A 22,074-nucleotide genomic window follows, 5' to 3' on the forward strand; every position below is an offset into this window, starting at 1 on the left:
AGGCAGCACTGCAGTAAGCACTAGGGAGAATACTGTTGATTAGGTAGACCTGCTCCCTGCCCTCAAGGAGTTTGCAGTCTAGTGGGGATTGAGTGGATGAATGCGAAATATCCACTCAATATGCCAGGCATATGCGAAGTGAAGTTGTCGTCAGATTGTTTGTTTTTCCCCTTCTCTGTATCTTCTTCAACTTAATATTTCCTTGAAGCTCTCATAACTGAAACTGTAAAGAAGCTTTAGGGGTCACATTCGGTTAGATTAGCCCGGGCAGACTAAATACCTTGAGTCACCACTGGAAGATTTTACAAAGCAGTTCGTCTTTATCTGACCCAAATAAAGCCAGCAAATCAAATTTAGGCGCTTAATCTCAAACGTGGCCTCAGTTTCATGCTAACGACCCTTCCTGAAGGTTGAAAAACCTGTATGTTGGACCCCGAGTGGAGACAAAATATGAATTCCCAGAAGAGTCCCTCCAGGAAAAATTCCTGACAGAAAGGTATTTGAGAGCTGAGCACCTTTTCCATTAATAGATGACAATTAGAGCGAATCAGAGTTAAGTAAAATATTGTTCCATTTCCTCCCCAAGTGCATTGCCCAGTTTTCCTGCTGAGTGTGACAGGCCTTCACCCTCTCCCGGTTGCTGTGCTGCCTCTGCAGATTACGCTTCTCCCCCACATTTCCTGTTGTAACGGGACATGCAGGGCGAAAGGCCGGGCCTGTTGTTGCTCAGGCTCTTCGCTGCTGATCTGGGAATAATTTGAAACAAAACCCTTAGCTCTTTGGAAGTCTTTCACGAAATCCTTGCAAGTTTATTAGTAACGGCTGTGGGCGCACATAATATGGAGAACAAATACACCCTCCCCTCCATTCGCCACCCCCCCCCGCCCCCGCCCCCCATACGCAGTCAAATCACAGCAAAGGAAGAAGCAATTGAATCTTGATTTGGGACTGAATCGAATCCCGATCTGGGACTCCAGAAGCCCTCTTTTAATGCCCCTCTCTCCCTCCCCAACCTAAAGAAAAGTTTTTAAAAAGATTGTCCGTTTATCTGTGTAAGAGGTTTGTGCTGATGACACTAATTATTAGAGATGCCAGAGAAAACTGTAGATGAAACAGTACACTGGAGTGTTGCAGCAATGATGTTTTTATGCCAAGCAAAATAAGATCTAATTTGGGAACCCTAAGCCTGCGACTGGTGAGCTTCAGCAGATTATTTGTTGATCCTCTTTTTCTGCCTTTCTTCCACTTTACAGTTTCTCTTCCTTCATTTCCTTTTGTCCAGATTCTGGCCGCATGTCAGGCGTTTCTAGGGCTAGTTTTAAGGTGGAAAATTAAGAATTTTATAATATGGATTTTTCTTTCCTTTATATGTTCAACTCCACTATCTCCCCCCACCCATTGCAGTGGTGTTTCCTCTAAAAGCCCCATCCTTTCTCCTGCCCCTCCTTTATCCTGTTCAAAAGGGAGTCCTAAGCCAAAGTAAACTTGTCTCATCTTTTCTGTGCCTCTCATTTCTTTCTGCAGCCTGCTGAGGTAAAAGGCCTCCAGCAAAAGGAAATAAAGCCCGCCTGTTAAGATGCAACCAGCTCATTTCTTTATATCTGAAGCGCTTTGCTACATCAAAAAGCTGGTCAGAACACATCACAGCCGCCTTCTTTGTTCTTTTGTCCTCATCACTGCACATGTAATTCAGTGACTCATCTAGTTCTCTCAGTCAGATGAATGGCCCTGTGCTGGCGGTGAATCTCTTTCCTTTCATGTATTCCTTTAAAATGTAGAGTATTTCAGCTGTTTCACAGGTATTGTGTCAGCAGTTGCTAGATGTCAGGGTACCACACCAGCCCATTTCCTCATGATCCCCTTGCCAGTAAGAGAAAAATGATCAGATAGGGCCAGGAATGACTGCTGCCCCCTCCCTCTTTTTCTCTTACTCAAGTCACTAGGAAATTTGGGGGAATCAAGCTAAATCCTTAGTTCTAGTGTGTGCTCTGCCTTTGATGCATTCTTTGACTCTGTGACTCCAGTTTATCTTCATAAAGGAATAAACTAAAGAGATGGCCTTTAGAGGAGTCTAATGGGTAGAAGTAGAAGGAGGGTTCTAATCCCAGCTCCGCCACTTGTCTGCTGTGTGGCCTTGGGCAAGTCACTTCACTTCTCTGTGCCTCAGTTACCTCATCTAAAATGTAAAATGGGGATTAAAACTGTGAGGCCCGTGTAGGACAACCTGATTACCCTGTATCTACCCCAGCGCTTAGAACAGTGCTTGGTGCATAGCAAGTGCTTAATAAATACCATAATCATTATTATTAGAATCCATTTTTATCCTATTTTAAATCATATCCAATTATGTGCTGAATGTAACAGGGGCACAGGGTCCCAAAATCAGGTCTCCTACTCCCAGAAGTCCAAACCAAAGAGTGGGGCTGCTGCCGACTTGGAAAGATTTTATCTGCTTGCTTCAACCCAGGAAGTTCGGTGCCCACTCAGACTGGTGTCATCCCCAGTCGACGGGGCTTCAGGAGAGACCTCCAGAGAAGCGGTGTGGTCTAGTGGATAGAGCATGGGCCTGGGAGACAGAGGACCTGGGTTCTAATCCCGGCTCTGCCACTTGTCTGCCGTGTGACCTCGGGCAAGTCACTTCACTTGTCTGGGACTCAGTTACTTCATCTATAAAAGGGGAGTTAAGACCATGAGCCCCAGGTGGGACAGGGACTGTGTCCAGTCAGATTCCTTGTATTCACCCCAGTGCTTAGTACAGTGCCTTGCACATAGTAAATGTTTAACCAAGGCCATGACCGAGCCCTCTCCTTCCTCTCCCCCTCTCCGTCCCCCCCACCTTACCTCCTTCCCTTCCCCACAGCACCTGTATATATATATAGATGTTTGTACATATTTATTACTCTATTTTGTACAGATCTATTTATTTTATTTTGTTAATATGTTTTGTTTTGTTCTCTGTCTCCACCTTCTAGACTGTGAGCCCACTGTTGGGCAGGGACCGTCTGTATATGTTGCCAACTTGTACTTCCCAAGCACTTAGTACAGTGCTCTGCATACAGTAAGTGCTCAATAAATACGATTGATTGATTGATTGATTATTATGATCATCCCGGATCGGCCGCTTGTCTTCTGTGTGATCTTGGGCAAGTCACTTTATTTCCGTGGGCCCCGCTTTCCTCATTTGTAAAATAAGGATTAAAACTATGAGCCCCGTGCGCGAAAGGGATTATGTCCACCCTGATTATCTTGTATCTACCCCAGCGCTTAGTATAGTGCGTGGCACATGGTAAGCACTTAACAAATGCCACTGTTATTATTTCAGGACCCACCTGGGCTACCGAGTGCCCCCTTATCCCTGAATCTCCAAGGTGGCCCTAGAATCGAATGAGGTGTCTGGCCGTAGTGTCGATTGCAGAATACTTGTAGAGCCAGAATGAGCTTCTGAAGCCCCCGTGCACATCTGAGCCTTTGCCAGAAGTAGCCCACTCGTGGGACTTATGGCCTGGCTCAGCAAGTTGCCATTTTGAGGGCATTGTTCCGAGACCCTAGCATCATGGTGGAACTTCATCATCATCAATCGTATTTATTGAGTGCTTACTATGTGCAGAGCACTGTACTAAGCGCTTGGGAAGTACAAATTGGCAACATATAGAGACAGTCCCTACCCAACAGTGGGCTCACAGTCTAAAAGGTGGGCTCACAGTCTGAAAGAACTTGCAACAGGGCGGACTTGGTAAACGTCCAAGAAAAGATTGCGGGCCCGGCCATGCTGTGATTTCCATCTACGGGGCCGCAGAAAACCACAGTGTATAGGAAAGTAGTACAAGTCAGCAGCATTTGGGGATTTGGTTGGTAAGTGACTCAGTAGAAACTTTTGGCATTTGGGGCAAGAATAGGGTTCGAGGTGAGAATTTGGGGCAAGGAAACGTACCGCTCTTAATGTGTTCGGGCGAGCAGTCCGTGGGTGTTACCTTCACCATCTGTGGGTGTTACCTTAACCACCTCTTGCTAAAAGTATAAATGAAAACAGCAGCTATTCCTAGCTAAGGCCCAGGTGATAGATGTTTTCAGAGGCAGTTCTTACTCTACTGGGTGAACTGTTTTAGACCAAGTTACCGAAATAGAACCAGGCTCCTTTTCAGACTTCCATTTCTCATCTAAGCACCTACCTCTTCTTGTTTATGAAGAGTACGTTTCTTTGCTCATTTCTCCGTCTTCCTCATCAGCACCATCAAAGTATTTATATTAAATGCCTGCTCTATGCAGAACTCTGGAAGTACACATCACTTGGAAATATACAATGAAAGTAGAGAAGCATTGTGGCCTAGTGGATAGAGCATGGGCCCAGGAGTCAGAAGGGCCTGGGTTCTAATCCCAGCTTCACCACCTGTTTGCTGTGTGACCTTGAGCAAGTCACATCACTTCTCTGTACCTCAGTTTCCTCATCTGTAAAATGGGGATTAAGACTGAGCCCTATGTGGGACATGGACTATGTCCAGCCTGATTAACTTGTATCTACCTCAGCACTTAAAACAGTGACACATACTAAGCGCTTAACAAATACCATAAAAAAGAAGATACAGAAGTTTGAATTCCAGCGGGGGGGGACACGTGGATAGAAATTGCCAAATAATCATGTTTATTGAGCACTTCCTGTAGGATGCAACCGAGGTGGTAGACATATTCCCTGCCCACTGAGAACTTACGGTCTAAAGGAGGAGGCAGACATTAAAATAAATGATAAATATGTTCATAAGTGCTGTGTGGCTGAGGGTGGGGTGAATATCAAGTGCTTTAAGAGTCCAAATCCAAGTGGAAGGACGATGCAGTAAAGAGAGGGAGTAGGAAAAATGAGGACTTAGACGGGGAAGGCCTCTCGGAGAAGATTTGATTTTAATAAAGCTTCGAAGGTGGGGAGAGTGGTGGTCTGTCGCTTATGAAAGGGGATGGAGTTCCTGACTAAAGGGAGGATGTGGGCGAGGGGTTGGTAGCGATATAGACGAGGCCAAGGTACAGCGAGTAGATTGGTTTTAGAGGAGCTAAGTGTGCGGGCTGCATTGCAGTAGAAAATCACCGAGCTGATATAGGTAGGGGTGGGGTGATTGAATACTTTTTTGAAAGGCAGCGTGGTCTAGTGAATCGATCAATCAATCGTATTTATTGAGCGCTTACTGTGTGCAGAGCACTGTACTAAGCGCTTGAGAAGTACAAGTCGGCAACACATAGAGACAGTCCCTACCCAACAAAGGGCTTACAGTCTAGAAGGGGGAGAAAAGAGTGAAAAGAGCATGAGCCTGAGAGTCCGAAGACCTGGGTTCTAATCCCGGCTTTGCCAACTGTGTGACCTTGGGCAAGTCACTGAACTTCTGTGCTTCAGTTTCTTCAGCCATTAAATGGCCATTCTCCCTCTTAGACGGCGAGTCCCTTGCGGGACAGGGACTGGGCCCGTCCTAATTAACTTGTGCCTCCCCCAGTTTTTTTTTGCAAATGGTAAAGGCTTAACAGACACGATTTAAAAATGGTGAGGAGATTCTGTTGGATGCAGAAGAGGATGGGCAACCCCCAGAAGTTCTTGAGGAGTGGGGGAACTTGGACTTCATGTTATTTTAGAAAAATGATCTGGGCAGCAGGGTGAAGTATGGGCTGGAGTGGGGAGAGACAGGAGACAGGGGAGGTCAGTGTTGAAGCTGATGCGGTAATCAGGATGGGATAGAATAAATGTTTGGATTAACATAGTAGCACTATGGATGGCCAGTAAAGGGCAGATTTTAGAGACGTGAAGATAGAACCACTTGGATTTGGGGACAGATATTTTTTTTTGCATTTGTTAAGTGCTTACTATGTGCAAAGCACTGTTCTAAGCGCTGGGGGGGATACAGTGTGATCAAGTTGCCCCACGTAGGGCTCACAGTCTTAATCCCCATTTTTACAGATGAGGGAACTGAGGCTCAGAGAAGTTAAGTGACTTGCCCAAGGTCACACAGCAGACTTGTGGCGGAGTCGGGATTCGAACCCACGACCTCTGACTCCAAAGCCCGTGCTCTTTCCACTGAGCCACGCTGAGACTGAATATATAAGTTGAGTGAGAGAGATGGAAATTATTCATTATGAATTCAAAGCTTGCTCAGAGTGCAGCTTGGCCAGAAAAGTTAGGGGACTAATAAGGGAATGCCTCTTGGAGGAAGTAACTGAGAGACGTAAAAAATGATGTTGAAGTTGAGAACTTCAGGAACGGGGAGTTGTCGACAGTGGTGGGAAGTTAAAGAGGAAGACTTATGCTTATGAGGGAGACAGAGAGTTCAGTGTCGAGCGTAGGCATAAGGGAAGCAGCACGGCCTAGGACAAGAACACAGACTTGGGAGTCAGAGGTCGTGGGTTCTAATCCCGGCTCCGCCACTTGTCAGCTGGGTGACTTTGAGCAAGTCACTTCACTTCTCTGGGCCTCAGTTACCTCATCTGTAAAATGGAGATTAAAGCTGTGAGCCCCATGTGGGACAAACTCATAACCTTGTATCTATCCCAGCACTTAGAACAGTGCTTGGCATATAGTAAGCGCTTAACAAATACCATCATTATTATTATTCTAATAGCAACTCCGCCTCTTGTCTGCTGTGAGAACTTGGGCAAGTTGCTTCACTTCTGTGCCTCAGTTCCCTCATTTGTAAAATGGGGATTGAGACTGTGAGCCCCATGTGGGACAGGTACTGTATCCAACCTGATTGCCTTGTATCTACCCCAGTGCTTAGAACAGTGCTTGGCACATACACAGTGGCTTAACAAATACCATCATTATTATTATACTGCCTTTACTGCATGTGAGCCATCCAACTGGGTGTGTCCCAGAGGCAAGAAAAGAGCATGATTGTAAAGCAGGTGAGAGATCAGGATTGTGGATGTCTATTTGGAAGTCTTCAGTCTTTGGGAGATAACTGGGAAGGAGGAGAATGCATGTAGATGTGATGGCAGCAGAGAGGACCAAAAAAACAATTTTCAGGTTTGGGGAGATTAGGAAAGAGAAGCAGAGTGGTCTAGTGAATAGATAGAGCTCGGGCCTGAATGTCAGAAGGACTTAGGTTCTAATCCCAACTCCTCCACTTCTCTGCTGTGTGTGACCTTGAGCAAGTCACCTCACTTTTCTGGACCTCAGTTTCCTCATCTGCAAAATCAGGATCAAGACTATAAAGTCTGTGTCCCACACCAACCCCTCAAACCCCATGTGGGATATGGACTTGGTGTCATCCTCAACTCCGCTCTCTCATTCACCCCTCACATCCAAGCCGTCACCAAAACCTGCCGGTCTCAGCTCCGCAACATTGCCAAGATCCGCCCTTTCCTCTCCATCCCAACCGCTACCCTGCTCATTCAAGCTCTCATCCTATCCCGTCTGGACTACCGCACCAGCCTTCTCTCTGATCTCCCATCCTCGTGTCTCTCTCCACTTCAATCCATACTTCATGCTGCTGCCCGGATTATCTTTGTCCAGAAACGCTCTGGGCATGTTACTGCCCTCCTCAAAAATCTCCAGTGGCTACCAATCAATCTGCACATCAGGCAGAAACTCCTCACCCTGGGCTTCAAGGCTCTCCATCCCCTCGCCCCCTCCTACCTCACCTCCCTTCTCTCCTTCTCCGGCCCAGTCCGCACCCTCCGCTCCTCCGCCGCTAATCTCCTCACCGTACCTCGTTCTCACCTGTCCCGCCATCGACCCCCGGCCCACGTCATCCCCCGGGCCTGGAATGCCCTCCCTCTGCCCCTCCACCAAGCTAGCTCCCTTCCTCCCTTCAAGGCCCTGCTGAGAGCTTACCTCCTCCAGGAGACTGAGCCCCTTCCTTCCTCTCCCCCTCGTCCCCCTCTCCATCCCCCCCATCTTACCTCCTTCCCTTCCCCACAGCACCTGTATATATGTATATATGTTTGTACATATTTATTACCCTATTTATCTATTTATTTATTTTACTTGTACATATCTATTCTATTTTATTTTGTTAGTATGTTTGGTTTTGTTCTCTGTCTCCCCCTTTTAGACTGTGAGCCCACTGTTGGGTAGGGACTGCCTCTATACGTTGCCAATTTGTACTTCCCAAGCGCTTAGTACAGTGCTCTGCACATAGTAAGCACTCAATAAATGCGATTGATGATGATGGTGATGACTGTGTCCAACCTGATTAACTTGTATCTACCCCAGCCCTTAGTAAAGTGGCTGGCACATAATAAGGGCTTAACAAATACCATTAAAAAAAAATGTGAGTACTGAAGACTTCCAGAATGGTTTGCAGGGACTAGAGGACTATGGATCCCAAAGCCATATTTAGGTGACACTTGACCAAAGAAATGAAGGTCGGGGATAGGAGATGAAGGGGAGGCAGGAAACTTTTTGCTGTCTCTCACCAGTCCTCTTCAGTAGACAGAGGGAAGTTTCTGACTCGTAAGGAGGTTAGAGGATCCCATTGGAGCAGCAAGGCAACAGCAGTGGTTTGCTCATCTTCCATTGCCCCGCTCTCTTAGGATGCAAAAGAGTGGGGAGGGCAGGACTCGGGAGGCTTAGGTCTGTCTTCTGTTTTGCTTTGGGGCAAATTGGGGAAACTGATTGGAGCATGCTTTTTTATACTATTAAGCTCTTGCTATGTGTCAAGCACTGTTCTAAACACTAGGGTGGATAAAGTCCCTGTCCCACAACAGTCTAAATTGGAAGGAGGAGGGTTTAATCCCCATTTTAAAGATGAGGAACAAAGCAGTTAAGTGACTTGCTCAAGGTCACACAACAAGCGATTGACTGAGCCAGGATTCAAACCCAGGTCCTCTGACTCTGAGGCCTGTGCCCTTTCCACTAAGCCATGCTGTTTCCCTACCAATACACTACCGGCTGGTGCCCGGTGTAGAGCCGTGGGTTTGTAAAAATGGAAGAAAATGCTCTAAGTCCCTAAAGTTTGGCTGCCTGTATCAAATTTCTAACCTTGTTCTGTGACAGTGTTCATAAAATGCCAAGAAGAGAGCTGACCTCAGGGCTCCCTTTACTTACTCGAAATCCATAGTAGTGAAAATCATGAGCTGTTCATATAAGGACATAAAACGTTGGCCAGCCTTCTACATTGCAGAGAAAAACCTTTTGAGATTCATCCCTTGCTAAAAGTGCCTGTGAGTCAGTGGGGGAAAATTGAAAACCCATAGTCCAAATAATTAGAAACCCGTCTATGATTTATGCTAAAATTATTCTGCAAAGCAGTTTTGAGCTCTGTCATTTTTTTGGTGAAATATAGACTATAATTAAGAACCCAGGGAAGCAGCACAAAAAAAAAAGTTTGAGAAAAATGGCCTACCATTTAACTGCAGATGCAGAGAAATGATCAAAGTACACAAATTTCCCAAGACAGCAGAGCTTATTCTCCCATCCTCCAAAAATAACTTTGAAATGGCAAATCAGCAACCCTTCGAGCATGTTGATCTGTCAGATTAGAACCCTATAACACCAAGCATGCAAGTGGCTAAAACCCTCTTTAGGAAATATAGACTTCAGTTTATTTGCTAAAGAATTTTCAACAGGAACAACTGGTCTCTCAGGAGGAAGATGAGAATATCATTAGTCCATCATGTGTCTCAGCAGTGCCTGGCTGTTTGACTAAAACCCCCTACAAAGAGGAGAAAGTTTTTCCTTCCCTTGCACTTAAATTATCCTGGGAGACACACCCTGTGACCATCCAAGACTACCGCTGAAGAAAAGTGGCTGGTCTTCTGATTGTGTTTGTTGGCAATATTTCCGTATGACACGGTAATATCAAGAAAGTAGAAACACAATGCCATGACGGAGTTTTTTTGGGTTGTTTTTTTTTTTAACCAAACCCGCAATTAAAGTCAAATGAGAAAGAACCTTCAGGATTTGTTTATTCTACCTTTCCACCAGGATAACTGCTTGAATTACTAGACATGATAGTCATAGACATGAGACAATCACTGAAATATCTCCTGAATTCTCAACCAGGGTGTGACATTTTCGTGTTGGAGAGAAAAACACCAATGTGCACCCCATCCCCCTCCCCACCCCACCTCCGTAACTTGATTAATGGATCTTGGAATAATCCAATTAAGTGATTTTTCTATTCCTACACCAAGGCTAAGGAGACTTGTCAGTTGCTTAGTGTTTCTTTCTGTTTAATTTTTGTGCGGTATCTATTCGAAGCAGTGGGGTAGATACAAGCTAATCAGGTTGAACATAGTCCCTGTCCCACTTGGGACTCACAGTCTTAATCCCCATTTTACTGATGAGGTAACTGAGGCCCAGAGAAGTTAAGTGACTTGCATGAGGTCACACAGCAGACAAGTGGTGGAACTGGAATTAGAACCCAGGTCCTTCTGACTCCCGGCCTGTGGTCTATCCATTAGGGCTTCAATGCTTCTCAATTTTTGTTATTTGTTAATTTGTTAATATGAATTTACTGCTTCCCTTAGGGCCATTTTTTCTCATCTTCCCAAGGTCTCCTGACTATGTGACCACCTTTGCTGAGCTGGACACCAGCACGTGCACTGCTTTCCTTCTGCATTCATTCATTCATTCAGTTGTATTTATTGAGCGCTTACTGTGTGCAGAGCACTGTACTAAGCGCTTGGGATGTACAAGTCGGCAACATATAGAGACAGACGGTCCCTACCCAACAACAGGCTCACAGTCTAGAAGGGGGAGACAGACAACGAAACAAAACATGGAGACAGGGGTCAAAATCATCAGAACAAATAGAATTAAAGCTTCTATTCATTCGTTCAATCAGTCGTATTTATTGAGTGCTTACTGTGTGCAGAGCACTGTACTAAGCGCTTGGGAAGTACAAGTTGGCAACATATAGAGACGGTCCCCACGCAACATATAGAGACGGTCCCTACCCAACAGTGGGCTCACAGTCTAGAAGGGGGAGACAGGGAACAAAACAAAACATATTAACAAAATAAAATAAATAGAATAACTATGTACAAGTAAAATAAAGAAATAAATAGAGTAATAAATACATACAAAGGGCCTCAGGGCACAGAATGTAAAACATCCTTAGGCCCCTAACTTGTCTCTCTCCTTTCTTTTCCCTGTATATTCAGTTCTTATAATTATTACCCTACCATAGCACATGTTCTCACTATGCATTTTGGCTAGAGGGAGGGAATTAGAGAACATTCTTCTGACAAGAAGACATAGCCCAACCGGGTTTTGAAGTAATAATAATGATAATTGTGGTATTTGTGAAGCACTTACTATGTTCCAGGCATATGGTGGATACAATCAAATTGGGTTGGCTACTGTCCTTGTCCCACATGGCGCTCACAACCTTAATCCCTGTTTTAGGGATGAGGGAACTGAACCACGGATAAGTGCCCGGGGTCACACAGCAGAAAAGTGGCAAGCTAGGATTAGAACCCAGGTCCTTTTGATTCCCAGGCCCGTGCTCTATCCACTAAGCCGTGATGCTTTTGAAAGAATCAGTGGTGTGCCCTTGCAAGGTACCAGACACCCGGAGCATCATGCCCTGAGTTCTGCTCAGTGCGGGCTCTGGCACGAGCGCAACCCTACGTTCTAGGAGAAATAGGGTGTATTTGGGAAAATACTGATCATCTAAATGTCAGTGAACCAAACGACCAGGAAACCAAACTGAGGCTGGTTCAGATCATCAAAAGGAAATTCGGGATAACGGAACAGAAATGGTCACACACTCTTGCCTGGGATCCAAACCAATTTGGACCTTTTCATTCACCGGAAATAGCCTCGATCCCGATTACGGGTACCGTGTTCACCAAAATAAGTTTTTTAAGTTGTTGAAAGTCCTTCGATCCGCAAGACCTAGGTAAGTTCTTTTCGGCAGCTAGTGAGTTGTTGCTGCTCAACAAATGTTAATATCTCTCTGGCCTTATTGCAGCTAAGCTTCTGCAAAGCTGGGGCTTAAGTAATGTTAGACTCAACTGTTGAGCTGAAAACTCTAAAGCATAAATATTTAAGAAATGAATGTCTTTTAAAAGCTTAACAGCTTTTCAGTTGTATAGAAGAGTTACATAGACTGTGTTGTGCCAAGCTAATGTTTAACACTGGTCCAGCCAAAAAAGCAACCTGTAAGCCTCTTATTTCATGGCTCTGAGAAGTGGATTTAGATCTAGTACCACTGTCCAGGGCCCTGGAAATGTAACGATAATCTTCCACGTATGTGGCAACAGGGAGCTTCACACTTGTTAAATGAACGGGAATAAAGAGTTGAAAAGGGTCATTTTTCAGACGGCCACGCCCTATGCCTACTGCCCAGTTAGATTTGTGAAGAACTGACAAGGTGGACATATTTTTAAATCCATGCAAACCCATTAGACCACAAGAGAATGTCCTTGCCCATTTTCATGTCTGGGAAATTATTTGGACTCCTGCGGAGCTTTGCATAGGTTTCCCGTTCACTGGGCTGGATTACCTCTGCCCAGTAGACAAAGCAAATGCCCTGGGTACCAGGCCAGGGTGCAGATTCTAGAGGTGGATTACAGGGCTAAGGAAGAAGCAGGGTTTCAGAGTCAAGCCACTGCCATTCCCCTGCTTCTGCCTAGTTGTTCTTTGAAAGAGTAATGCTTTGGCATTGCCAGTTCCAGTTTCTGAACACTCTGGCTTTTGCCAGCATTAATATAATGGAAACACTAGATTTCCCTGTAGTGAGGGTTCTTTAAAAATTTGACTGGATTTTCAGAAGGGAAGACTGCGTACTGTGGAACTCTAGTTTTGAACTTCAGCTCAACTTGATAGCTAAAAGTCCAGTAGTGAATGCTCTGTTCTTCACGTACATTACGGTTGCCGAGCCTGAAAATGAGTCTGGCAGTTATATTGTTCATTAATAAGGCTGTTTGCAGGTAGCTTTTACCTGCACAGTAGTATATATTGTTTCTGTGGTGCTATGAGTAGTCGACATCGGTTTTCTGAACAAATGGAAGAGGATTCCGAAGTATGATGAGTGAATTCTGAAAAGCTGCAAGGTACCACTGTTCTGTTGAATTCTGGTTGTAATTCCATTCTTAGGACAGCAAGTTCTTTTGTACTAACTGAGTGCCAGAGCATAGTCAAACGGGCATTGATCACCATTAAGATTGCTTATGAGGTTGTCAATCATGATTTCTGCTTACTTAGGAAGATGACGAGAAGATAATCCAGGAAATTCAGAAGGAGGCCGAAGAGGAACAGAAGAAAAAAAATGGAGGCAAGTTCTTGGATCTCGCTTCTTCCCTGGTAAAGAACTGGGGGAGAATTGTGGAGGAAGCGGGCAGGAACAGACATTGAATCTGGCTGCTTGTTGGAGCAGTCTGTGGACTGGAGTTTCAGGCGAGGTTAGCCCTGCGAGTATATTTACTTATGGTGCCTGAATGGGAATGCCGATGGATGAACTGTGCCCGTAGGGCATGGTGGAAAATTTTTTAGGTGTTCCCGATTCCCCGAGTGAAGTAGGTCCCCTTCAGATCTAGGGGTTTTACATTTTGTCCCCTTTTCTTTGCAGAAAGCAGCTTCAAGCGAATCGGTCCTCCTGTGGAGAAACCACCTGAAAAAATCCAGAGAATGGAAGGCATCCCAAGACCCGTCCCACATAATCTTCACCATCCCAGGATCCCCCCCTATCCTTTTGTTCACCCACCCTTCCCTCTGCCTCCTGTCCGCCCCATATTCAACAACCTTCACCTCAACATGGGGCCTATCCCTGCTCCCTACGTCCCTCCCCTGCCGAACATGCGGGTGAACTATGAATTCCCCCCGATCAACATCCCACTGGAGCACAATTTACCTATGCACTTTGGTCCTCAGCCTCGGCATCGGTTCTGATGGATGTAGTAACTACCTGTAGCGGGGGATTCTGCAAGGAGAAAACTTCCCTTTGCAGCTTCCCCGCTCCCCCCGCCCCTTCCCTGTCCCCCCTGCCCCCATCATTCCAATCAGTTGACAGGGAACATCATGCCAGGGAGCTGAATCTGAGACATCTTTCCACTCTAATTATTAATTTGGAGTTTGACACAAAGTCTGGTTCAGATTTCTTTCCGGTTTTTCCCGAAGATGGTAACTCCCTGCCGAGCATCTGGGAATTAGGTTTATGTCTAGAGCCGCCACGCTGGGTGCTGCCTCCCCACAGGGCTCGCTCAGAGTTCTCCAACTCATTTTTTCCAGGGGGGATGGGGGGAGGGAAGGGGAAGATGGGCAGGGAGCCAGCCAATCAACAGGGAAAAATGCAGCAGGATGCCCCTGCCTGAGCCAAACGGTCCTGCCTTCCAGAGACATTGCCAGCCCCCGTCCATAAGAGGATGCAGCTGGAAAGGAAGGAAGAGCCTGGGATCGTTGGATATCAATAATAGGATTTGGCTGCGTTTTTCTCTGGGCTAGAGGATGTTGGGAAGGAAGGGGAGGCAAAAATCCAGCTCCTAACATCTGCATGGAGAGTATTCCATAAGTCTGCAAAAACTGCCCCCCACAGAATAGCTGAGATACTAGGAATGGGAAACTACATTGCTTAGTAGACTGAGTACCCGGCTGGATCTGTCACCGGAGCGAACCGAACCATGGAAGGAGTCGTCTTATTAAGTCTTTCCTTTAAAATGACATTTCTGAGCCTAAGGACTGGAGGTGAGAGATTTGTCGATTGTGCATAAGTCTGAGGGATTAAGTGGTTCATCAGTGCAACAGTAGTTTTTGTTTAGGCTCTTCCATTGGCTCCTGCTGCTAGAATATGCAGAGAAATGTTTGCCTCCGGTTTGAGTCTGGTGGTGACCAGTGGTAATTAAGGAAACTAAAACACAACTGTGCCTTTCACGGGTTTTCCAAAATCCTCTGTCCTAGGCAGGAAGGGTTCGCTCTTGGGGCTGAGCAGAATGGAACCAGGTTTCCTCGGAGGGCATGTGGCAGCTCACTTTAGTCAGGGAGCCAGCCAGCTTTTCTGCTAGGGCATAATGCCACGCCCTTCCAAACGGGGTGCAGAAGTGGAGTGGCCTGCCCAGCCTGAGCCGAGCGCCCCTGGGTTGAGAGTGAGCCATATTGTGATTTGGTTGCGTGCCCTCTGGCTTCCCTGGCCCCCCTACGCACTCAGGTGCCGTAAGCCAGGTGGGCTTAAAGGGGTGCCAGGCATCAGTTTAATCCAAGAGTTGAGGGAGAGGCCCGAGGAGCCCTGTTCAGAGCCCAGAAACTGGCCCAGCCAGGGCTGCAGTAATACAAATGGGCTCTGCTGCCTCTTGAAAGCAGAGGGAGAAACGTTTCTATCTCTCTTGAAGTGAAACTTCACCCGGTAATTTCCTGAAGCTTGGAATTTGAGCTGACGTTTAGTTTTTGATAACAATGCTATTTCCTCCAAGAGGTTCTCTTTTTATCCCCTCCCTCCGCCGCAGTGGGTATGCTATCACTAAGGTAGTTTTTCCAAAGACATTTTGTCCCCTTTTGCCCAATTGGATGATAACTCCTCTCCCCAGTCCTTTCTCTCCCTCTCCCCACTTTCTCCCTCCCTACCTCCACCCCACTCCCAGGAATTAGTTGTTCTAATAAGCCCTTGTCTGGATTTTATTAGGGCATCAGGCAGTTCAAGGGGGGAAGAGTAAAAAAGTTCACAACCTCCGATCCCCGGGCGTCTTGAAGGCATAAGGAGGCCAGACGAGAGAAAGACTGAGTGAGACAGTCTTGACTGAGTCCTCAGGTTGGCTTCTGCCTTGCTAAAGGACAGCTGCAGCAGGAGTAGGGGACGGAGGGAGGGAAAGCTTCCCCCCTTCCCCAGGAAACCTCCCGGGATGGGTAACCCTTAAACTCCAGCCACATTGTAAGGTTTCTCCACGTGTTCAGTTGGGACTACTTGTTGGCATCTGAATATAGTAAGGCTCTCCACTGGCACCCTGTTTACTCTTCCACTGTGTCCAGTGCTGGTTTAGGGTGTTTTCTGTTGTTGTTTTTGTGGTGAGGAAAACCTTGTAATTAACTATCTGACAACTTTTGCTGCTAAGGTTTTGTTTTGTTTTGTTTTAATATCTATATAGAAAAGAAACCCCAGTGTAGGGATGGAAATGACTTTCTGAATGCTGCTCCACTGGTCTTCATTCAGGTTAATTGAATCTGCACCTTACCCCGATTACATAAGATTTTTTTTTCCCCCCCATCAGTAGCTGTGGGCCAGCGTGCTGATATATACACTGTATTGTAGGAGGGACAGGAAAGAAGACTGAGCATTAGAGTCCTTTATTTTCCATTTCCTCTCAGCAACGAAACCATAAGGACTCCTTCCCAGAAGCAAGGAAAACAAGTCTGCTGCTTCTGGTTGCCGAGTAAAACAGGCGGACTTTTAACTTCTTCTCCAGGATTCCTCACACAGACCCCGCCGTATCTCCTCCGCCTCAGAAATTCAACTTGGAACCTCTTCCGCCAGTTTCCTGGCAATGGTCGTTTCATCCCTGGTGGAAGTGTTTTACACCCAGTAGTCTAACAGTAGCAACCTGTGCCGCCGTGTTAACTGATTTCTCCCTTTGCTGTACTTCCAGTTCCTGCTGACCCACGAATGGGAGGCGTTCAGTGGTGCGCACGCACGCCGTCGCTCGGCCGCGGCCCCCTTCGGCCTAGCGGGAAGCAGGGTGTGAGAAGGGAAGAATCTGTTTTCCTCGTTTATCCTTCACGTTTAGCCTTGTGTGTGTGTTTGAGAGGGCAGGCAGACCCTGACTGCCCGTTTTATCGAGTGTCGTTCCTAGCGAACCTAGCCGTGTGATTTACAAAAGGTTTCTCTGACTGGAGACTTCAGCATTTAATGCCAAACCCAAAAAAGAAATAAATCGAACCGTGGACAGGCCTTTTATGTTGCAAGCTGTATTGGTACAGTTGTGGAAAGTCTCCCGATAGGTTGAGTTCTCCTCTGGATTTGACTTCCACGTTGGTAATATGGACCACCTGGTGTGAAAGTGAAATCAGTTTGGCCGTAAACATCGGGGGCGTTTGAGGTTTGCCACCCTCTGAACCTTCGGCTTATTAAAAGAAAAAAAAAATGTTTGATTCTCCAAAGAGGTGTTCTTTCTGCTTTTCCGTACGCTGTTTTGGTGAGACTTGAATGCAGGGAAGCGATGGCCATCGTGGGGTCGGGGGGGAGATTTGTTGGAAGGGAGACTGGGGCGGGAAGGTGGGGAGCACCGAGGCCGAGGAAGCTTGGACTGCCTTTCCAAACGTTGGTGTGTCTCCCGTGGAGCCCGTCCCCCTCCTCCGACCCAATCATTTTTTATTCTTTATAAATTCCATCTTTCTGTGGGCGTTGAGGGGACATGCATTGTCATGTGATGGCTTGCGGTTGGGTAGTAACCCTAATGACCAGTGCCTTTTGAAAACCTTCTACTGATAGCTGAAGGCATATATTGGGGATCACAGGAGCACCTTCGGGGGCCACAAATTGTTTGCAAAGCACAATTCCCCTTGAAAAAGAAATCAGTAAACAATTAAAAACATTTTCCTAAGAGCCCCCTCCATCCCAGGAGGGGCAGCAAAGAAACCAGAGGGAGGAGCCGTAATCAAATTGCATTTCTTGCAGCGAGCTTGCCCTCCCAGGTTAAAAGCGTACAAATTTTCCATCAACTGAGCTCAGTCGGGCCCCTGAATCCATAGTGCTCCTGGCAGGATCTGCACCTGATTGTCCAAGGCCAGTATTAAGCGCAACGTGTCATTTGAACCCCTGTATGTCAGAGTGTGCTTGTGGAAGCGCCGGAGATGCCACGGTTAATTCATGGCATCAGAGTGCAGGGCCAGCAAATTTCAAGACATAGACCCACCAGGAAGAAGATTACTCTCTCTGCTTCCTCTCTTCAACCCTGTACTATGTAAGTTTCATGGAAGGGTGTGTCGCTCCTGCTGCCGGTCAGTTTTTTTTTTAATTAAGCCCATTTTAATTGGAGAATGAGATGGAAAAAAATTCAGATTTTTATTTTGAGAGAAGACAGTCCAAAAGCCAATAGGAATAGAAGTATACTGCTGGGGGGAGTAAACTCCCAACTGGAGGCACAAACTCCATCCCACAGTTTTCTAGATGTGCTTATATGCTAATTGGAGAACAGGTGATAAAATATTGACATTTACTAAAAACAATGGCCTCCCCCTTCATTTACTGATCTCAGGGGATGATTAATAACCTCTCAAGACACCTGGGAGCTGCATGGTTCCTCCCTGATTCCAAAGCCTTCTGCTTTGTCACTTCTACTGAAGCCTTTCTAGCGAGTCCGCTTAAGCAATCCTTTTCCGCTCCGATCGGAGGTGGTGGGGAACTCTGGACACTGATGCCCAGTGGAGTTCCCGAAGGAAGGCTCATCTTCCCTACAGGAGCTCTGCATTGCTTGGAAAAGCCTGCCTTTCCCTCTACGGAGGGTGACTGTTTAGAGGCAGAGATTGGGAATCTGCTAAAAAGTCTGTGCAGGCTACAGGACAGGAAATTGAAAGAGATTAGCCCAGCTCTTGAGAAATGAAGCCAAAATAATAATCCACCTTCAATAACATCCTACTCTGCCTTTTACCTTCTTGGAACTTTATTCCACCGAATGGTGTCTGTGCCCCCGTAGAGAAAGTGAGAGAGAAAGAGAGAGGCAGCTGCATAATAGGAATGGCCTTCCCACCCAGAGCCTCTAGGCTCCTCCCTTCCCTAATTAGAATCCCTTTTTACTTGCCTTAAAGGTGGAGAGAGGAATCTAGTATTTGCACTTAGCAAAATGTTGAAAAACTGTAAAGAATTGTGCATGTCCTGCAACTTTATATAACAATAGCCGAAAATGAATAGGTGGTTTATTAAAAAAAAATATTTTTCTTTACCTTCTGGTAGTAAAAAAAAAAACCCTGTTATTCTAATGTTTAAACTATTCTGTGTGTAAAAAAAGTCTGTATAATATGTAATTTGCATTTTTTGTAAATAAAATTTTGTGCACTCTGCCCATTTACTGTGTGTATTTTCCCTAAGGACAATTAGGTTGGCATTTCTGGGGAGCTGGCAGATTGTGTCTCCAGCAGATTATAGATGACAGCAAAAAGCATCTGAGGCAGCGTGGTTTTTCAAGACCTAAACGGGAGCGATTGGAAAAGCTGTAAAGTAACTAAGCCAAACATTTCCCACCCTTGAGTTTAAAAAGAACCTATCTGAAATGTTTTCATTATTTTAGTTCATCAATCGGTTCCACTACTCTAAACTAGGTAATGTTGACCTCCCGCACCTAGGAAGGATTTATTCAAGTCCAGCTGAATATATTTCCCTACCTTTGTCATCTGAATGTGAGAAAACAGATCAGGTAAAATGAACTTTACTCCAATTCTTGTTTCTGCATGGGTGACAACTGGAGGCCAAATGTTTGGCCTCTTCTGAGCCCCCTTCATGGTTTAACTGGGGAATGTGTTGTCGAGCCAAACAAGACAGAAAAGTTCAAGCAGTTTGATTGAAAGCAGCCCTGTAGAAACACTGGATTGGCTCGTCGCAAGAGACATCAAGTTGTGAAATCTTTATTTCCAGGGTTCTCAGGACTTAAAATAAGGGCCGAATAGATGGACCACTCAAAGAGGGAGGTAAAAGTATGGGAAGACAAACTCAGTTGAAAAGCAGTGTCATTTGGGATTTGCAAGATGTTTGCTAACTTTTGTAGGGGTCAAAATCCGCTTTCCAACATTCCTCACTTAACGCTGTGTACACTGTTGACCTGTTTTTGTGATTTTGGGAATGGTAAATTAAAATCCTACATTGTCCTTTAGGCTTTCCTCTTCCATTTGTCAGTCCAACACACAAGAGCCTGGCTCCTCTATCACTTGCTCTGAAAGGGAAGTCAAACACCAGATCAGCATTTGGAGTGGAAAAATGGGCTGCTCCTTACATTCCACTTCCCTGCTGGGGCCTTCCTTGCCCTGCAGGATGAGGATTCTTGTCCCTCATCCTTTCATGAGGGACATGAATCCCTTCATGTCTTTCACGCTGGAAAAATCAGTGTCCAGACCCATCATTCTTCCAGGTGACTTGTCCCATATACCCAAGTGACAGGAAAGTCCCAAAAGATTAGCTTTGCTTAGCCAAGCACTGATTTTTTTAATGGTATTTGTTCATTCATTCATTCATTCAATCGTATTTATTGAGCGATTACTGTGTACAGAGCACTGTACTAAGCGCTTGGGAAGTACAAGTTGGCAACATATAGAGATGGGTAAGTGCTTACTGTGTGTCAAATGCTGTTCTAAGCGCTGGAGTAGTTTAATCGTGTTGAATACAGTCCCTGTCCCACATGAGGCTTACAATTGGGGTAGGGGGAGCTGGTATTGAATTCTTATTTTACAGTTGAGGAAGCTGGCACAGAGCAGTTAAATGACTTGACCAAGGTCACACAGCAGACAGGTCACGGAGCTGAGATTAGAACCCGTGTTCTCCCACTACATCCTGCTGTTTTCCCACCAGAGTGTTAGGTTGCTATAAACTGGACACCCAGTGTCATTTTTCCTTGAATCGGTGAAACCTTGAAATGGAGTAGAAAACGTTGTAATAAGTGTCCAATGAGCGATATAGCCGGTGCAGGGAGAGAAGGGGAGCAGTGAGGTGGGGAAATCCATGGGGGAAAATTTAGACCTGGTCCCAGTCCCCCTTTGCTTTGGGATCACAAGCGCTTAGTACAGTGCTCTGCACATAGTAAGCGCTCAATAAATACGATTGATGATGATGATGATCAGTAATGAAGTGGGACATGTTGGCGATGGCACATCAATCAGTGATATTCATTGAGCGCTTACCATTGAAGCAGCGTGGCTCTGTGGAAAGATCCCGGGCTTTGGAGTCAGTTCATGGGTTCAAATCCCAGCTCCACCAATTGTCAACTGTGTGACTTTGGGCAAGTCAACTGCTCTGGGCCTCAGTTACCTCATCTGTAAAATGGGGATTAAGACTGTGAGCCCCCCGTGGGACAACCTGATCACCTTGTAACCTCCCCCAGCGCTTAGAACAGTGCTTTGCACATAGTGAGCATTTAATAAATGCCATTATTATTATGTGTAGAGCACTGTACTAAACACTTGGGAGTACAATGCAACCAAGTTGGTAGACGTGTTTCGTACCCTCAGTGAGCTTACAAGTCCAGAAGGGGAGGCAGACATTAAATAATTTTTAATATCTAATTTATAAATACGTAGAGAAGATGAAACAATAGAATACCAAAATGACATTCAAGACAAGGAAAATACAATGAGAGCGGTGGGGTTCCTGGGCTACAGAAGTAGAGTTTGGGGCTCCTCACAGCTCAGAGTCCAATATTCTCAGCAGCCACCGCATTCCTAATGTTCTTTGCTTTTGTAGATGCTGTGCCCTGCCGCTGCTCAAGTGCTTCCCACTCCACTGGCACACGGAGTTGAAATTCGGTGGGTTCTGAAGAGCCTCATCACAGCAAGAGGAAACACAAGCACCGTGGTCACCAGGTGAGCATCTTCAGCTAAATGGAGCTCTCGAGAGTGTTGTATTGGCATTCTGTTAGTCCATATCAAGGCTTCTACTGAAATGAGAATGACAAGGTGCCAGGCCAATGCACTCTGCTTTTTCCAGTAAAAATAGACTGATTTCAAGCAACTGTTAATTCCTCTCTTCTTCAAACTTTAGTAATAACAAGAATAATGATGGCATTTGTTAAGCGCTTACTATGTGCAAAGCACTGTTCTAAGCACTGGGGAGATACAGGGTGATCAGGTTGTCCCACGTGGGGCTCACAGTCTTAATCCCCATTTTACAGATGAAGGAACTGAGGCCCAGAGAAGTTAAGTGACTTGCCCAAAGTCACACAGCTGACAATTGGCGGAGCCGGGATTTGAACCCATGACCTCTGACTCCAAAGCCCGTGCTCTTCCCACTGAGCCACAAGGTTTTTTATTTTCTTCTCCTAATACAGTCAAGGAATCTTTCAGGTTCAAATTAGCTCTAAATACCACAGAACTCTTCCCCTCTCCTCACCCTCATTAATATCACTCAATCTGCTTTAAATTAAAATCACCACACTCCAAGCCCATCAGTTGAAAGGACACAAGCATAAGCATTTTGTAACCAAACTTGCATATGTCTGTGGCAGACTAAATAAAAATTAGAGGAAAAAGAA

At 45.8% G+C, this 22,074-nt stretch overlaps 1 protein-coding gene across 1 annotated transcript in view; it reads left to right on the top strand.

The window, feature by feature from the left end:
• Window positions 1-18,894, top strand: part of RNF216 (ring finger protein 216) — a 161,587-nt gene extending 142,693 nt beyond the window's left edge. Inside the window, exons 16-17 of the mRNA XM_038762410.1 lie at window positions 13,127-13,196; window positions 13,491-18,894. Coding sequence (XP_038618338.1) covers window positions 13,127-13,196; window positions 13,491-13,810 — 390 coding nt within the window. The 3' untranslated portion in view covers window positions 13,811-18,894. The remainder of the gene's footprint in view (window positions 1-13,126; window positions 13,197-13,490) is intronic.
• Window positions 18,895-22,074: the final 3,180 nt, after the last annotated feature.

The sequence above is a fragment of the Tachyglossus aculeatus genome, chromosome 21, assembly GCF_015852505.1.
Source record: "Tachyglossus aculeatus isolate mTacAcu1 chromosome 21, mTacAcu1.pri, whole genome shotgun sequence".
NCBI classification, from domain to species: domain Eukaryota; kingdom Metazoa; phylum Chordata; class Mammalia; order Monotremata; family Tachyglossidae; genus Tachyglossus; species Tachyglossus aculeatus.